Below are 17,017 nucleotides of genomic sequence, written 5' to 3'. Positions count from 1 at the left end.
AAGAAAAACATCTATATATATATTTATACATATATATATAAAGAACACATGTACCTGGTACAAAAAAAAGGTTCTTGCGTTTTTTTTGGTGCCATCTTTTTCTCGCTCTCACGTATGGTTCTCTCTTCTCTCTTGACCTTTTCCAGTACCCCCTATTATTGAGCCATTTACGTTTCAAGAGGGACTATCCGAGGGGATGCGGACGCGGACGGTGTGCGGGGTCGCGGCGGGTGACCCACCCTTAACTATATCCTGGCTAAAAGACGGCCAAAGTCCTTTCCCTTTGCCGCCGAATCTCGCCTCCGTCGCAAACATCTCCCAACTGGATCCTTATTCGAGTCTCCTCAGTATAACGAACCTCGCGGCCGAGCACTCCGGCGACTATACCTGCGTCGCCGCGAACCCCGCCGCCGAGGTCAGGTACACGGCCAAGCTACAGGTAAAAGGTAACTAGATGATCGGCGACCTTTTCCATCATCATCCCGAAACTTCCAATTTTGATCTTATACCAGCATTTCCCATCGATCTCGACGGAAATATCAGTAATATCTTTTATCCTCTTACGTATACGCGCTATGAAATTATCTTCTTATTCTCCTTTCGAAGAATTTTTCATTCGCCCATTTTTGTTTCTTTCTCTCCTTAAATCCCAGGTAATTGTGGTTTGTTCCTAGCAAGCTAATACGTTCTTTTCGTTATTCTTGTTTCCTATTTTCCTTAGGTTAATGTAATATTTTTAGTATATGGTCTCAAATAAAATTCGTACTTGTTACTTTGCTTTTTGTTGGTAAAATTTTTAGACAATTGAATTTGCTGTAAGAGTTTTTTACGTATCTATTTAGAGTTCGTGTTTGTCGTGTTTGGTTTTTGGTAGACATTTGACAAAGTGAATCTGCACATTTAGTAGATGTACCTGAACATTTTTTGCCAATCGGAGATTACATATCTATTTTGATCGATATAAAGAGAATTTTTAATATCTGCTAAACAGATAAATAGAATAACTCAGTGAGAAATATATATATATATTCTGTGAAAGAAATAACGTCGAGGTCGAGACCAACTTTTGTCCCGATCCCAACTGTACATCCGGAGAGATTCACCAGATCCACCTCTATCCAAATCGCCATAATCTATCGTCCATATTTAACATCCATAACGATCGAATCACGTCATAACGCTTTACTAATTCGATCCTTGCATAACCATCGTTAATCGTCGTAGTGTTCTCGCACGGATTAAAGACGAACCATTAAAACCAATAATTCTCTTACATATAGCAATACACGTTACTGTGGCCTGTTCGATTGATCAAGAATACAGAGTCTATTCGTAGCGAGATCACGCACGTTTCATCATTGAACCTTCTTGAATCATCGAGTCCGTCCTTTTCTCCTAGAAATCCAAAGAAATCTCCTTGTTCCCTCAGACACAGTGTGTATTACATTTACGTTGCTTTGGCTCTCTGGGAATGCGTCGGTATCTCGTGGACCCCCGAGGTTTGCTTGACTTGACCGAATAATAAAGGTAACAGTTTGCACCTTTCCTTATTTTTACTCGTTTCTTTAAAACGGAGCAACCAACCAACCAAGCAAAACTATAAAAAAAAATGATAATGGCGATGTGTACGAACAAAAATAAAACTCTCTTCTGGCCTGCGTGCGTGCGTGTATGTGAGCATCATACACACTTTATTTGCATGTTCTCTTTTTACTATTGACATAGCTGTCGTTTTTTCTGTCTGCATATACATATATTTATATATACATATACCTTACGTGTTTGTGTACATATATTATTATTATTACTTCTATATATATATATATATTTTAAGTGTTTTCTGATTAACCGAGTACGAGCACGTGCCACTCTGCTCACGATCAAAAATCTTCACAGAACCTATGCGCTGTGGCTCTCCTTTGGGCTCGTTGGAAGGCAACCTTTTTTCATTACACTTCTGCATGCTTTTCTCACTGTCTTTTCTATCTCTCTGTCACGCTCTTTTTTATCTTTCCTTCGCGGTCGCGAAATACACGGGGCACGAGTCGCAACGAACTCGAATTAGTTTCATCCGACCGTACGCGAAACGAGAATGGATAATAAGGCAAATATATAGGCACACAAAGTGCTGCGCTATGTGAACGTATCCGCAGAAATATAGATGCATTGCATGCCGCAATGTCGAAAGTAAAGGAACACGCGCCCCATGTGTTTCCAACGCGAATTTTCCGGTAATGTAGGCTAGTAGTACGTATTTATTATTAATTAAATTCGTATTCGTCGAACTAGTCGTTAGAAGCGGGTACTTGATATATCTATATATACATATATATATTATTATTCGCCTATCCACGATATATATCTTTCGGTTTTCCGCCGACATGCTCTCATCCAACAACCTCACATTTCCTGCCCAATTGCGCCTTTTCTTCTTCCGAGAGTTCTACTTGTTTCACGCCACAATTGAACGAGTATCTTATATATTTAATAACACGTTATACACACAATCTTTACATACATTTGGTCTACATACACATATATATATATTTATATATATATTATATTGTCGCACGCGTTAATGCGTGGCCGGTATTTGCCGTCTTGTAAAACGTTGGAACTCCCACTCACAGTATCTCGCTTGTGCAGCGTTTTTCACCACCGTAAAAAGTAGAACCCGCCAAACAGTACACCCAAAAATACAGTAAACCTCAAACTCTCGACACTGGTCGATGCGCGGCGTACCGTCACGGATCATTTATACCGTTTTGGAAACTCGCTCATATCCGGTGTTTGTCGCAATTTAGACGATGCACACATTTAGTGGCGATTTCGTTTGAGCCGTAGCTAGATATACAGAGATCTCAGATAGATGCTTCATACTGCACTGTGTACCTCATTCTCTTTTTTTTCTCTCTCTCTCTCTCTCTCTCTCTCTCTAATTTTTTCTTCTTTTTTTTTTCTTTTCGTCTGTCTCCTTTTTGGGCTACGTATGTACGTTGATGGTGTATCGATCGAACCGCTTTACATTGATGATCCTTTAGTAGAAGCAGAGAAACAATTCCAGTCGTTTATTTGTTCCAAGCGATCCAAGAGAATCGGTCGAAGGCTTGTACGTCGCGGACGTCTCGCATCGACAGTTAAAAACCCCACTTCCATACTAAACCTCACCTACGAACCTTCATTCACTTTATCTCTTAATGTCTCTGCCACTTTTTCATTATGTAAATTTACCATTTTTTCCACCATTATTACGGAAATTCGAGATTTTGTCAAAATTTGTTTAGTCGCGTGTCGAATCTTTCCGCGGCTTGTTTTTCCGATACCGAACGCTCGACCTCTCAGATAAATCATTTTCGAATAGAAACGAAGTCGAAAAGAAAAGTAAAGAGTAGAACGAAAAAAAGGAACGATCGTTTCTCGTCGACGACAGGCGCCGTCGTTCTCCGTTCTCTTCGTACTTTCACTTTTGTACAGTGTATCTTTCTCGTTTTGTACATATGTATCTCGATACTGCGTTTACGACGATATAGCGCCATACCGTCGACGAGCTCGTCCTTTGACCGCGCTTTTCACGACTCTCTCACGACGTACCTGTCTCTAAATCGCTAACGACCAGTAAAAATAACGTACACGGAAGTATTACAACGACTTGTCTAAAGCTGTCCGCTCTGGTTTTCAGTACCTCCGCGATGGATCGTGGAACCGGCGGACGTGAGCGTCGAAAGAAACAAGCACGTCGCTTTGCACTGCCAAGCGCAGGGCGTGCCTACACCTACTATCGTTTGGAAAAAGGCCACGGGTAAGAAATTTGCTACGTTAATCCATTAAGGGCTGACAATATTTCATTTGCAATTTTTTTCAAGTCGATTTACATAATTGGATTTTATTGTTAACATCGTAGCGATAAAAAGAAATTTCAAGAATTTATTTAATATATTTTTTTTTAGCGTTGTTCACTGTTCTCTCAACTTTAGATCGCAGATTCTGGAATGTTATAAAGTTTCAAGAAATCTGTGAAGTTTAAAGCGCTCATTTATATCTTATCGGAAGTCCTTTTTGTTTCTGATTTACGTAATGAACTTGTATAAAGCATTGAGTTGTTGGAAAAGTTCGTACCATTTTTATTATGAATTTCTATCAGAAGACCTCGAATAAACGTTGCTCTTAGTTGGATAATAAAAAGTTGGACAAAACAGATTCGATATATCTCATTATCTCAACAAAATAGGAAGCAAATCCGGTGAATACGAGGAGTTGCGGGAAAGAGCGTACACGAAAATCCTCAGTAATGGTACGCTGCTATTGCAACACGTGAAAGAAGACAGAGAAGGATTTTACCTCTGTCAAGCGAGCAATGGCATTGGGAGTGGTATTGGCAAAGTAGTTCAGCTAAAAGTAAACTGTAAGTACCTTTGTGTTGAACGTATAAATCGAATAATCATATAATAAATTGTATATCAGTAAAATCAACGTAAAATGCATTATGTTCTCGTTTTGATGTCTTGGTAGCTTCTCCATATTTCGCGGCACCATCGAGGCTCGTCACCGTGAAGAAGGGTGACACAGCAACTTTGCATTGCGAGGTACACGGCGACACACCGGTCGCAGTCACCTGGTTGAAAGGAGGAAAAATTGAGTTAAATCCCTCGACGAACTATCGGTAAAGCTGGGATTAGCTTGAATACTGTCGAATGAAACTCTTTGATATATTGCTAGGAACTTATATTTTTAAACGCGTGATAGAAAAAAGTTGTTTTAAAGTTTTATTAACTTTTAATTAAATTTTGATCAATTTTTTTTTTTTTTATTTCTGTATGAGATGATTTGTCATTTATTGGCGAGTGTTTTGTGTAAGATGAATATGTACGTACACGAGTGTTTATATTAGAAAGAATTTCAATTCATAGAAGTTGCGTTCCAATTGTTTTTCTATTAGATATTAATTATACATAGGATTATGACTAAATTTTTTACGGTTACTTTATCATGTGTAAAGAGTTACGGTGAAACGAGAGGTAACACCGGATGGTGTGATTGCACAATTACAAATTTCTTCGGCGGAAGCCTCAGACAGTGGCGCGTACTTTTGCCAAGCAAGCAATCTGTATGGTCGTGATCAACAGTTAGTGCAACTCCTCGTACAAGGTATAATTTCATCGATGAAAATAGATATTACTAAAAAAATATTCGTTTAAAGAACGATCAATTTCATTCTAATCTAGAGCCACCACAGCCGCCAAGTTCTTTAGAAACTGCCATGGTTGCCAGCCGAAGCATTAACGTTAAATGGCAACATAAATCACAAGACACCAGTGAAGTGACTAAATATATTCTCCAATATAAAGAAGGCGATGGTGAATATTTTTCAATTATTTAAAGAAAATATATCATAGTAAAAAAACGAAAAAATCTAATAATAAAATATTTATCATTATTGTCATTCTAGATCACATTGCTCGTTGTAATGTTTAGTAGATCAAGCAAATTTTGATTTATAATTGATCAAAATTTAAATTTGCATAAACACTCCAAGTCTAGTGATATGTATCAACATTTATTGAATAAATTGTATTATACAGCTGGAATGTGGCAACAACAAGAATTCACCGGGCCGCCTCTTTCGTATGCAGCTCTAATAGACGAATTAAAACCGGCAACTAGATACACTATACGCGTAATAGCCGAAGGACCAGCGGGTAGATCAGTGCCCTCGGCAGAACTGATTGTCAGAACCGAGCCACAAAGACCGGCTGGACCCCCGATTAATCTTGAAGCTAGGGCTCTGTCCTCCTCTGAAATTTTAATTACTTGGTCGCCACCACTGCCTGAACTCCGACACGGTGACATTCAGGGATTCAATGTTGGCTACAGGGAAACAAGGTAGGAATATCGAAGCAGAGTAATCTGTCTTGTACAGTCGTTGTAGTTTAAAATTCACGCACAAAAGTTGTCACTCTATAAGTAAACATTTTATGTTAGTAAATTTTACATATATTTTATAATTTCGGAATTATGAAAAATGACCTATGTCTAATGAAAATCAACCGGTTCTATAAAAACTTTCTTATGGGGTCCAGTACTTCATGATTTAATTAGATATAACTCTTCTGCAATGTATTAATTACAAATACGCTCATCGAAGTAACATGATGAATATTTTGTTTAAAAGAATCGAAATATATTGAACAGAAATTAAAGATACTAGAAATTTTCTTAAATAAAATTTTTTTGTCAGGTGCCACACTTCATTTTCATAGTATTAAATTTTTGTAGTCGTATAAAAGTACCATCAAATTTAATATGTTTAATATATTTGGACTTAATTAATTAGAATATAAATGCTGTAATAAATACAATGATATACAAATCCTTTTTGTCGCCACTACATTTCAATTCTAATTATACAAATGTTTTGAAGCGCATTGAACTATTCAAGTTCAGAACTCCATTACGCTAGCAATCTTCTTTCAGCTCGGCGAATCCCTCGTATAACTTCAGTTCTGTGTCCGGAGACGGAGAAGAAGGGGGTGCAGAACTTCGGCTAACAGGCCTTCGACCCTATACAAAGTACACTTTAGTGGTTCAAGCGTATAATCAAGTTGGATCTGGTCCACTTTCCGAACCTTTGTTCACACAGACAATGGAAGATGGTAAATGATATTTTTTAATATGTCAAATAATTGTGTATTTCGAAAGGTATATTTAATTACAAAAATTAATTTATTTAGTGCCCAGCATGCCACCCGAAGATGTAAGATGCGCTGCGTTAACTTCACAATCACTTCAAGTATCTTGGCAGCCACCACCTAATACGCACAGCAATGGTATTATTCAGGGGTACAAGTTACATTATGAACCTATCCTGGCGGATATGTGGCGCAGTGTCGATGAAATGGAAGTAAGCATAATATCTCTTTTACTTAGACAGATTTAAACTGAGATTCTTCAACGTCACTTTGTTTTAGGTTCGTAAGACTAACGTTCTAACCATTATTCTTACGGGTCTGAGGAAATATACAAATTATACCATTCAAGTATTAGCTTTTACAAGAGTTGGAGATGGAGTACCTACAACAGTAACTTACTGCCAAACAGAAGAGGATGGTAATTTTTGTCAATCTAATTGAAAGTTTACACAATTGTAGAAGTATCTATAGGAAATAACTTGAAATTAAATAATCTTATGAGTAAAAACGTAATAATTGCAGTATTTTTAATTTATTCACAGTGCCAGGCAGTCCAGCGGACATAAAAGTGGTGGTAAGCTCACCGCAGGCACTTTTTATTTCTTGGCTCCCACCCTTAGAACCAAATGGAATTATTACAAAATATAATCTGTATACGAGGTAAAAACAACCACACTGAAATCGTTAAATAAATTTCTATTTAGTTTTATTACTATAAAAATATAAATGTCATAGGGTCGTAGATGGCCGAGAGGAACTTAATCACGGTAAAAGAACACTGCCAGCAACAAGCACTTATTTCGAAGCGACTGATTTACAACAACACGTAGAATATCAATTTTGGGTGACTGGTAGCACCCGTGTAGGCGAAGGTCAAAGTTCCAGAGTAGCCGCACAGGTTCCAACAAATCGTGTACCAGCGAGAATTACATCTTTTGGAGGCCACGTAGTGCGACCATGGAGAGGATCTGCTACGTTGGCTTGCAACGCAGTTGGCGACCCTACTAGAGAGTGGTATAAAGGACAAGCCGAACAAATTCGTACTGACGCTACCAGAAACATACAAATTTTACCGTCTGGAGAACTCGTGCTGTCGAATTTACAATCACAAGATGGTGGAAATTATACTTGTCAGGTGGAAAACGCTCAAGGCAGTGATAAGTTACATTATACTTTGACTGCACAGGGTAAGTTTAATTTTTGAAGGCTAAATGGTTATTAATAGTTGAAGTTGTAAGAAGATTAATTGGAATTTTTTCACAGTACCACCTAGTGCACCCGTTCTGTACGTAACGAGTTCCACATCAAGCAGTATTTTGTTGCACTGGAAACCTGGACACAATGGTGGTGCTTCACTCACAGGCTACACGTTACATTATCGAACGACACATGGAAATTTAGACGAGTTGCAACTATCTCGTCATGCCACAAGTCACGAATTAAAGGTATAATAGACGTACATTTATTCTATATTCATATCTTTAAAATAAAAGATTTCCAAAGCGTAATAAAATGTTTCAAGAATATTTTATACTGAACGTATTACTGATATAATCTATTAATTTCTAGGGTCTCCTATGTGGTAACACATATCAACTATACTTGACATCTCACAACAAAATTGGGAGCAGTCCATCGTCACCAGTCCTCTCAGTTCGAACACAGGGACAGGCACCAGGAATACCACCAGCCGCGGCTTTTCTCAGTCCAAACTCGACCACATTAGTCCTCCGACTTCACGTGTGGCCAGATAATGGCTGTCCGATTCTTTTCTTCGTGATTCAATACAGACCCATAAACGAATTTCATTGGACATTAGTCTCAAACAGCGTGAAAATGCAACGAAGATTTGTCGTGACAAATTTACAGCCGAGTACGGTTTACCAGCTGAAAATTGAAACCCACAATGTAGCTGGTAACAATCAAGCGGAGTTCACATTCGTAACATTGACAAAGGAAGGCGGTAAGCTTGATGATATAACTATTCTTCGTTCCAAACCAATTGATCATTAAAGCTGAATTTCAAAATTCGAATAATAAGCAACAAATTTATCATTTCTCAATTATCAAGAGCAGTTAATTTATAATGGACAAAGGATAGAGACATTTCACAGCTTCTAACAAAATTTGAAATAGAGCAAAACGAATCAATCTGGTGACAATATTCAAGTTGAAAGAATTATATCCAAAAGCACTGTGTTCCTGAAACCTTGCAGAACCGCCTCCTCCAGAACTGTCGAAACGTGGAATTGCTTCATCCGTGCCATTCTACGCTGATGTGAAAGTGATACTGCCTCTGATCGTGGCCATTGTTTCCTTAGTTGTCGCTGTGGTCATCGTAGGTCTTCGCTGGCGAAGCAGTAAGTTGTTCATTGTAAATTTCTATCAATTGTCGAACTCCACATTTAATATCTGAATGGTTTACCTATATCGCAGTTTGCTCTGTATTTTTCATGCCATTCGTAAAATTATTTTTTAGAAAAATTAATTCCCTGTAAAGAAAGCGGATGTTTCATTAGTTATAAATTTAAACTATATATGAATAAAATAAATTACGGTGATATTTAATTATCTATATTTTACAATAATGTTTCATCTTGCATATAACTCATGAGATGTTGATGTTCCACTTGGTGAAACTCACAATCAATGGATCATGAAACAATTTTGATCAGCGATAGATATATTGTAAATATTTATTCATACAAAGTACATACATATTTTATTTCTATTTATATATAAGGATATCTCGGAGACAGAATGCAGCGTCCCATGAAAGAGACCCAAGAGAATCAACAGAATGCCGAAACCCAAAGAGAACGTTACTACGCGACGATTCACAAGGTGGCTTTACAACAAGCGGCGAATACGGGTGGAGGGCCCGACAAGATTCCAGGTGAACCTTTGTTACGATACGGACGACAGCCAGGTTTGGTACTATAATTGTTGTTCAGGTAAAAGAAAATCGCACGCGTAGCGCTGTTCAACCAAAGTGGGCAGACCCGTTAGCGTTCGATTGCTGTTCACAAAGCAAAGGTGGATTATTTTACATCTTCCTTCCATCACCATAGATCATCGTCTTTTTTCTTTTTACCCTTTATGCGACCGATCTTGAATGTTTCACTCGTGTTCCACTGCATATTTCATTCGTCACTTCATCATGCATTGCTTCTGCCTTCATCGACCACCCTCTGTAACTTTTTAGAAACTGTATCACTTAAGATATCACTAAAATTTCTAAATTAATAATGACGAGAACTCATTAGAGAGATTTGTAGTAAATTCTATATTTGTCAATCCTGCTTTCAGGAGAATATTATAAAAAAATATATTCTAATATAAAAGAATATTATTGTAGTTACATTATTGGATATTTTATTCTATACTTTCAAAAACATCTATTAACAAAATAAACCAAAAAATTCACAGAGGTGCGTTTGATTGATGATGATAGTTTCGTGATATTCTCCTCAAGAAACCAGTTGCTTCTCATGAATCATAGTTCACGTTAGAAATTGTAACAGAGAAATTACAAAATGAAAGTAAAATCATTCTATAGTAGAGCAGATAAAAATCGATTCTCACATAAAAAATTCATCCCAACGCGATTTGAAAGGTAGGCAATGCCTCTGATGGGTTACAGAGACAGCGGAGGACATCTCGCCGTACGCTACGTTCCAGCTTTCGGAGGGTGGCGGGGGAAGCCTGGCAGGGTTGGGAGGGTTGGGAGGACTGGGAGGCGCGGCGGAAGCTTCAGCAGCCGGCCTCCACCCGAACAACACTCTGCTACACAGTTTCATGTATCACGAGCATGCCATGACCGAAGGGTGCGCAAGCCCTCCACCTGCCGCGACAGTAAGTTCACAGTTTAAATTAATTATAGCTAATAGCTTAAGAATGTTAATATTTTACTAATTTATTGAGCACTAAATTCTTATTTCCCATTAAACTGTAATCTGTAATATATGCAACCATTAATACCATCCCAGGGCTTACTACGTTAATTGATGAATATATTCATTACATTAATTATAAATAACGTAACATTAATTACATATATTAATTTCTATATTAATCGCGATATTAATTGTTATGAGGTAACTATTGATTACTAGCATTACTACACATACATATGTATTAAACATATTGCAATTGCCCATAGACATTTGTTTTGTATAAATTGGCCTTTTCATATCTCTTTCACGTATTAATTCATATTTTATATATCAAGGGAAATAAATAGATTCTGTTCCTGTTATTATTTGTTCATAAAAAAGAAGCAAGTAAAGTTTTATACAATTATTTCTACTTGATACGTTTTAATGTTAATGATATTTCTTAAAGTAGTGATTCATTTGTGAAATGTGATGAGAAGTCACAGGTTTTATATTTTTATTAGTCTTACATATCGTGTTATATTTACAGAGCATGAAGAGCGTTTCTTCGAGGAGACGACAGCAGAGAAAGCAACAAACTCCGGGCGATGTCGAGACCGACGAGAGCGAGTCTGACCCGGATCAGTTGACGAGCTCTCGCACAGAGTCTTCCAACCAACTGGACGCGGGCAAACTCAAACACAGTATGCGTAATCATCTATCCAACTCGTTCATAAAATAATACCTTAGTAATAAAATTTTACTTCTAGTTCGGGCCGTTTCCGATTTCATTTATCACGGTACGTCGAGCACTTCTTCGGACATCTCGCCCATGTCAGAGCAGAAGTCACTTCCTCGAAGAGGACGATCTAGGTAATTGATAATTAATCTATCTTTCATTAATTTTTAATATTTTTATATTAAATACATTCATTAGTTAAATTATCATTCGTCTCATTCATAATTGATTCGTAATCATAACACATCGTACAGAGCGTTTCTCCAGTAATTAATTTGATACGTAGTTTTTTCTTAAATTGTCACACACACACACACACACACACATATGCAAAGAGGTTTCAATATAATAATTATGCAGTTATAAGACAATGTAATGAATGAGATCAACATCATAGATAATAGAGGCAAAATGAGAAAAGTAAATTTATTAGAATATATATTCATTGACTTATAACATCGTTAAAAAATTTGCGATCATTACATTATACCAACTGAATAGTATATAATTAAGATCCAAAGGCCTAGTTTTTAATCAAACTTATCAAATCCCAAAATATTTTACAAAGTTTCACTCCCAAATGATACAAGTAGAAAACTCGCACAGTATATCATACGCGAAACTCGATCATAAAACAATGATCCAAATTTGATTTCCAAAAAAAGGCCATGTATCATGTTCATGTTCATAGATCATCCAATATTCATAGAACTCTCTGTACGGCGAAGATTCAGCCAACAATGCTGAAAAAAAAGCAAACTCATATATGTCATATTCTCACCCGTAGTAAGTTCATTTCTTTGGCTGTCCCGTAAGATGGCATGTTCCCAGCAGGAGCTCTCTACGCACATTATTACCGCCGATATCGGTCGCGGAGACCACATTCGTCGGAGGCAATCAGGGAAACGTAGTGCCAGGGAATGGCGACCGTTCCGACAGGCCAGAGCTCAGCGAAGCTGAGTGCGATATCGACTCCTTGAAGAAGCTGAAACTCGGTCTGAGGAGCTCCCTATGGTCAAGGCCGAGTACCCAAAATAATCCTTCCTCCGATTACTCTATCGCCGTTTAATTCGTTCCACTCTCTTCCTCTGTGTGCCTCCTCTACTTCCCGTTATTGTCCGTGGTAGGCCAAGATATCTCTGTTCTCCCTCTCTTGATCCCATGGTCCAAAGAGTTAGATAAATGAAAAAAAAATCCTTTTATCTGGTGTCTCGCCGGATGTTTCGACGTGGTTAGATTTAAAATGAAAAAGAAAAAAAAAAGTTGAAAGATAGGACTTGGTGACGCGTAAGTACGCGCGTCCGTTTCCCTTTTTCTCTCTGTCGATTATAGATGAAAATTAAATTATATTCGTTGCTGGGAATATCGGCAGATGAATCGCTCATAGATAACGGAGAGAGGCTAAATAAACGAAATATTAAAATAAATATCGTGAAATGAACTGTATCACGTGCATTGTTAACAAAAATAATTCGACCGACTCGTTATCTCTCGTTAATGGAACGTCGAACAAGTTATACACTTTTTACCTTTCTCTTCTTTATCTATGACGCAACGAGATATTATATCCGTGCGTGCGTGTACGTAACGAGTGAATGGTCAAGAAGTTGAATGAGTTAATCGCGTGTAAGAGTGCGTGCCAAACGACAATTTGCTCAGACCGCTGCGACTCGTTTGCCGGCGGGCGACCCATTCGAGACCAAAGACTTAATCGTACGAACAGAGCACGGGAAAGTCCTTGGAGCACCAGCGAATCGTGGAAAACGATGGCATCTTGTATTCGTGGAAATCTCGCGTTTCGATCTTTCTTCGAACGATGGACGATCGGCTTTGAACGTTCATACATTTGACCGATTGGATATTCTCATGGTATAGACGAGTAGAAGTAATTATTAATAGAATAACGATGACAAAGACACGGTACAACACAATTGAAAAAACGTTTACTCGACGTCGATTAAATTGATCATTACGTAACTAATTGTCACGATCTAAACAACTTGTCTCCTCTCGATGCACACCGGGAGCATTTATTTTGGTCACGCTGGCCTATGCTGTCCGTTCTGCGATTCTAGACAGGTCCGTCGTTATTTTTTGCAACTACGTTCTGCGTTCGTTTTTCTATCGACTTCTCCGGCGCAATCGATTCGATCATTATACAAACTGCAACTCCTGAATTCTATGTTATGTTTTGTATATATGCGAAATGTTTTATTTTATGAGTCACAGTAGACGATATATGTATTTCTCTGCTTCTAAAATATTCTTTTTCGTCTGTTTACGGCGCTAAAAAATTCCTTAACACGGCTATATCAAAAAATTGACTCATTATCCTGTACTATCGTACCGATTAACTTCAACTAACACTTTTCCTAAATATGAACCAAATATTAAATTTCGCAAACGATGATTAATATTAGAAATTAGTCATTTTGTTATCTTTCACTGTGTTAGCTAATCGCATCAACTATTTCTTCTGATCGAATATTACAAATTTTATTGAATAATATGCTCCTCGAGCAACAACGAATCTCAACAAACGGTTCAAAGCTCGTGTAACGTTCGTTACCGAAAGAAGCGATTTTTTCAATTCGTAAGACTGATTTTCTTACTCTCCGTTCGATTGCGATTGTTCACGAGCTCGTATTCGATCTAATTTCAACGAACGAATCGCCGGACGTCGTTTTCCACGTTCTCGATCCGTGCTCGCCTGTGTCCAGTTAAATACGTGCGCGTGGTATTAGAATCGGAATGAGAGTTATTAACCGAGAAGAAACCCGAAAGAGAGTGCCGATTCGGCGCGGTTTTACGCGAGCTAACGTAAAACTATTCGTGGTACGTTTTAGAAGATAACAATGAGACGCGTTCGTCCGTCTTCAAGACGGGCTCGTCGAAGGTTGGGCTCTGTTGCATTGTAAAGTTTATACGTACGTCTAAACACCGTTGATTACTTTAAGTCCGTTATTAAATCCTAAGACTTCTAAGTAAGGCATTATTTCCGCGTGCGGGCGGACCGCACGCTCCTCTCCCGCTCTGTAAATTTTTCGCCGTGCCGACAAAACGCTAGTCTAACATCGACAGCGACCATTTCGACTCTGGTTCGTTCGTCGATTAAATACATCAACATCTCTCTTCGAATGTCGCGCACTTCGACCGAAAGACTCGCGAATTGTACTCGAATTATATTCGAGATCCAAACGGTCGTTATTTTCTGATTAAATGATAATCAAACTCGAATTAACCCATTAAGGTCCAACATTGCATTATGTATAATATTTTCCATTTTTTTTTAATTTTGTACACCCAATCGTCAATCAATTTTATATTATCAAAGTTTCTCCTTAGTTGGTTTTTTTTAAATCAGATACGTATTCTTTCCATCAGTTTGGATATTACAACAATATCGATTATCAGAACATTAGTCTTTTTATGATAATGCACTGGGTGTTTTGTTTAACTGGAGATGGTAAAATATCTTACGCAACATTATAATAAATTATATATACATATATATCGTTTGGACCTTAACGGGTTCGATGGCGAGTACGAAATAACAAATTGCACGCGAATACGTTCGCGTGGCATCGACGATGGCTCTTAAATGAGCAATCTGAAGAACCTGTTCTCACACAGATTTCGAGGTTTTTTCGGTAACGGTTGAAATAAAGAAAAAAAGAAAAAGAAAGAAGCATATCGATCTCGTTAAAATTGAAATCAAAAAAAACAAATGGAAAATAGAAACGTGGCGAAGCACCGCGGTCCGCGCGAGCCGCGACAAATTCGTACGTTCCCTCAGACTGATTTGAAAGTAAAAATAACGTGGTTTAACGCGCGTGTTTTTACGCGTACCGTGATCCACGAGTTGCAAACACACACTACCACGACACTGCCATTCCGCAGACTAACTCGAATAGTGCCAAATCATGGCCAATTTCCTACTTCCGGAAACAATAATTTTACAATTGCGATTTTTATCATTACCAGGTAGCAGGTTTTTCGAGATTTTTAGGATTTTAAAAACGAGCGGTTTTTTCGACGAACTTTATAATGAATTTTCGATCGTTTCCTTCGTGAAATTCCAACCTGAGTTCCAAGAGTGTGCGCGACACTGCGAAGACGAGGGCATATAGGTATACGTATATATATAAATTTATATAAATATATATATACATATGTACTTAAAAGCGCGTGTAAGCGTATACATTACGGTTCAACATACATGAATGTATATATCGAGAAGCACGTCAATCAAACTCGTAGAGTTCGATTAATTTGTTAGATCATTTTCGGGAAGCGGGTATCGTTTATCGCGACGATGGTAACGTTTTTTGTACATTTTTGCTTATATCGCCGACCGACTGACGTCCGCTTAACGAGGACTCCGTATATTCGTCGATATGCCCGGATTCTTTTTCTATTCGATTGTTTTTTACCTCTGGGAATTTCTGGCTCCAGACAAAATAATCTCTCGAAATAATCATATCTATCAGAATCAATTTTTCGAGATTGAATGAACGCTTACCTTCTATTTTATCGAAGTAGGTAATACAGGTATTACTTACTTACTTAGGTAAGGACTTACAGTTTAAAATACATACTTGAAAGTATCGATCTAGAATCTGAAGGATGAGTTATGGATTTTGGCTTACTTTTAAAGCCACTATATATTGGGATGTAACAAACGCATTACTATAATTCGAATCGTCGTATTGGAGTATCTAAAGAATTTATTGCAAGATTTAATAAGATTTTCTATACATCTTTGATCGTATTCGTCAATCGGTATTTATTAAGAATATCTGTTCGATGAAGAGCCGGAAATTCCTCGAGCACACACGACTCTACTGCCAATTATTTCCTCCGCGTTAATCGTTGAGCCACGAACGATGCTTCCAACTGTACGTTTCAGTTAAAACGGTGACGTCACTTAAAACACCTCGAAATACACACAATCGCATTACACACGGGTACACGTTATGAAAAGTAATGCAAAAATCTAAAAAACAAAATAGCGATGGAAGTTCATCAACATCGACATAACAAATATAAGATTTTACGTCCTTCTGAAAAATCCAAGCTAGTCGTACAATTGTATCGTATAAGTACTATATTCTCAACACGTAAAATGTAAAACTAAAATGACGTAGCGGAGAACCTTTTAGAGAGAAATATCGATAATCATAAGCATCAGCTTTACAACGTCTAAAATCTAAAAATTGATCGATGATGGACTTTGTATCGCTATATAGTTATCTAGATCTTTCGTGTGTCTCTATAAAAATTCATCAAACTCCCCTTGGTCGCGATTCTTCATACGGAACTGTCTTTATTTCGATTGAGTATTTGAGATTACGTCACCGGTTTGACCGCGTTTGCGAATGAACGAAGGCGTGGGGAGTGAGCAAATCAAACGAACAATTATTACTGTAACTATACTATTAGCATCGTTGTAAAGAAAAAATAATAATAATAATAAAGAACTGAAAGAGAAGGTAAAGAAAGACGAGATGAAGGCGCGAATATGAGGGTGTGTCTGCGTATCGAGATTCTATTCTTGAGTGGCATGGCTAGGTGCGGAGGGACGTCGGATAACCCCGTCGAAAAAGTCGCGATCTTTCTCCCTGTTTCAAACAATTGCGAAGCAAACGAAGCGACGCGACGTGACTATCAATGCCACGGTTGAAATTGTATTCGAGTCGGTGGTATGGCGTTTCGAA

The 17,017-nt window shown here is 37.9% G+C and overlaps 1 protein-coding gene and 1 long non-coding RNA gene across 18 annotated transcripts in view; one reads left to right on the top strand and one right to left on the bottom strand.

The window, feature by feature from the left end:
- LOC126915809 (cell adhesion molecule Dscam2) overlaps positions 1–17,017 on the top strand; it is a 127,547-nt gene that overhangs the window by 109,529 nt on the left and 1,001 nt on the right. Inside the window, exons 11-30 of one of the 12 annotated variants that reach the window (XM_050720827.1) lie at positions 147–446; positions 3,680–3,799; positions 4,229–4,402; positions 4,510–4,660; positions 4,997–5,145; positions 5,223–5,354; positions 5,580–5,880; positions 6,472–6,650; positions 6,729–6,898; positions 6,966–7,104; positions 7,229–7,346; positions 7,422–7,873; positions 7,950–8,131; positions 8,256–8,649; positions 8,918–9,046; positions 9,430–9,582; positions 10,330–10,541; positions 11,112–11,265; positions 11,332–11,434; positions 12,132–13,604. In XM_050720827.1, coding sequence (XP_050576784.1) covers positions 147–446; positions 3,680–3,799; positions 4,229–4,402; positions 4,510–4,660; positions 4,997–5,145; positions 5,223–5,354; positions 5,580–5,880; positions 6,472–6,650; positions 6,729–6,898; positions 6,966–7,104; positions 7,229–7,346; positions 7,422–7,873; positions 7,950–8,131; positions 8,256–8,649; positions 8,918–9,046; positions 9,430–9,582; positions 10,330–10,541; positions 11,112–11,265; positions 11,332–11,434; positions 12,132–12,369 — 3,950 coding nt within the window. In that variant the 3' untranslated portion in view covers positions 12,370–13,604. Of the gene's footprint in view, positions 1–146; positions 447–3,679; positions 3,800–4,228; positions 4,403–4,509; positions 4,661–4,996; positions 5,146–5,222; positions 5,355–5,579; positions 5,881–6,471; positions 6,651–6,728; positions 6,899–6,965; positions 7,105–7,228; positions 7,347–7,421; positions 7,874–7,949; positions 8,132–8,255; positions 8,650–8,902; positions 9,047–9,429; positions 9,621–10,329; positions 10,542–11,111; positions 11,266–11,331; positions 11,439–12,116; positions 13,605–17,017 lie in introns of those variants that run through there. The other 11 variants (XM_050720824.1, XM_050720825.1, XM_050720823.1 and 8 more) reach the window with 11 other exon arrangements.
- LOC126915811 (uncharacterized) lies at positions 9,096–12,215 on the bottom strand. 6 transcript variants are annotated; one of them, XR_007710343.1, is made up of 4 exons: positions 12,082–12,203; positions 11,092–11,430; positions 9,404–10,530; positions 9,096–9,178 (listed from the first exon to the last, which is right to left on the bottom strand). It is a non-coding gene; the product is annotated as an uncharacterized LOC126915811 (long non-coding RNA). The 6 variants fall into 6 exon arrangements; XR_007710342.1 differs by lacking the exon at positions 9,096–9,178 and having other exon boundaries at positions 9,230–9,705; positions 9,781–10,530; XR_007710345.1 differs by lacking the exon at positions 9,096–9,178 and having other exon boundaries at positions 9,230–9,883; positions 10,272–10,530.

Source organism: Bombus affinis, chromosome 4 (genome assembly GCF_024516045.1).
Source record: "Bombus affinis isolate iyBomAffi1 chromosome 4, iyBomAffi1.2, whole genome shotgun sequence".
Classification (NCBI taxonomy): domain Eukaryota; kingdom Metazoa; phylum Arthropoda; class Insecta; order Hymenoptera; family Apidae; genus Bombus; species Bombus affinis.
Note: the sequence above shows the minus strand (reverse complement) of the source record. Positions and strands in the feature narration are given on the sequence as shown.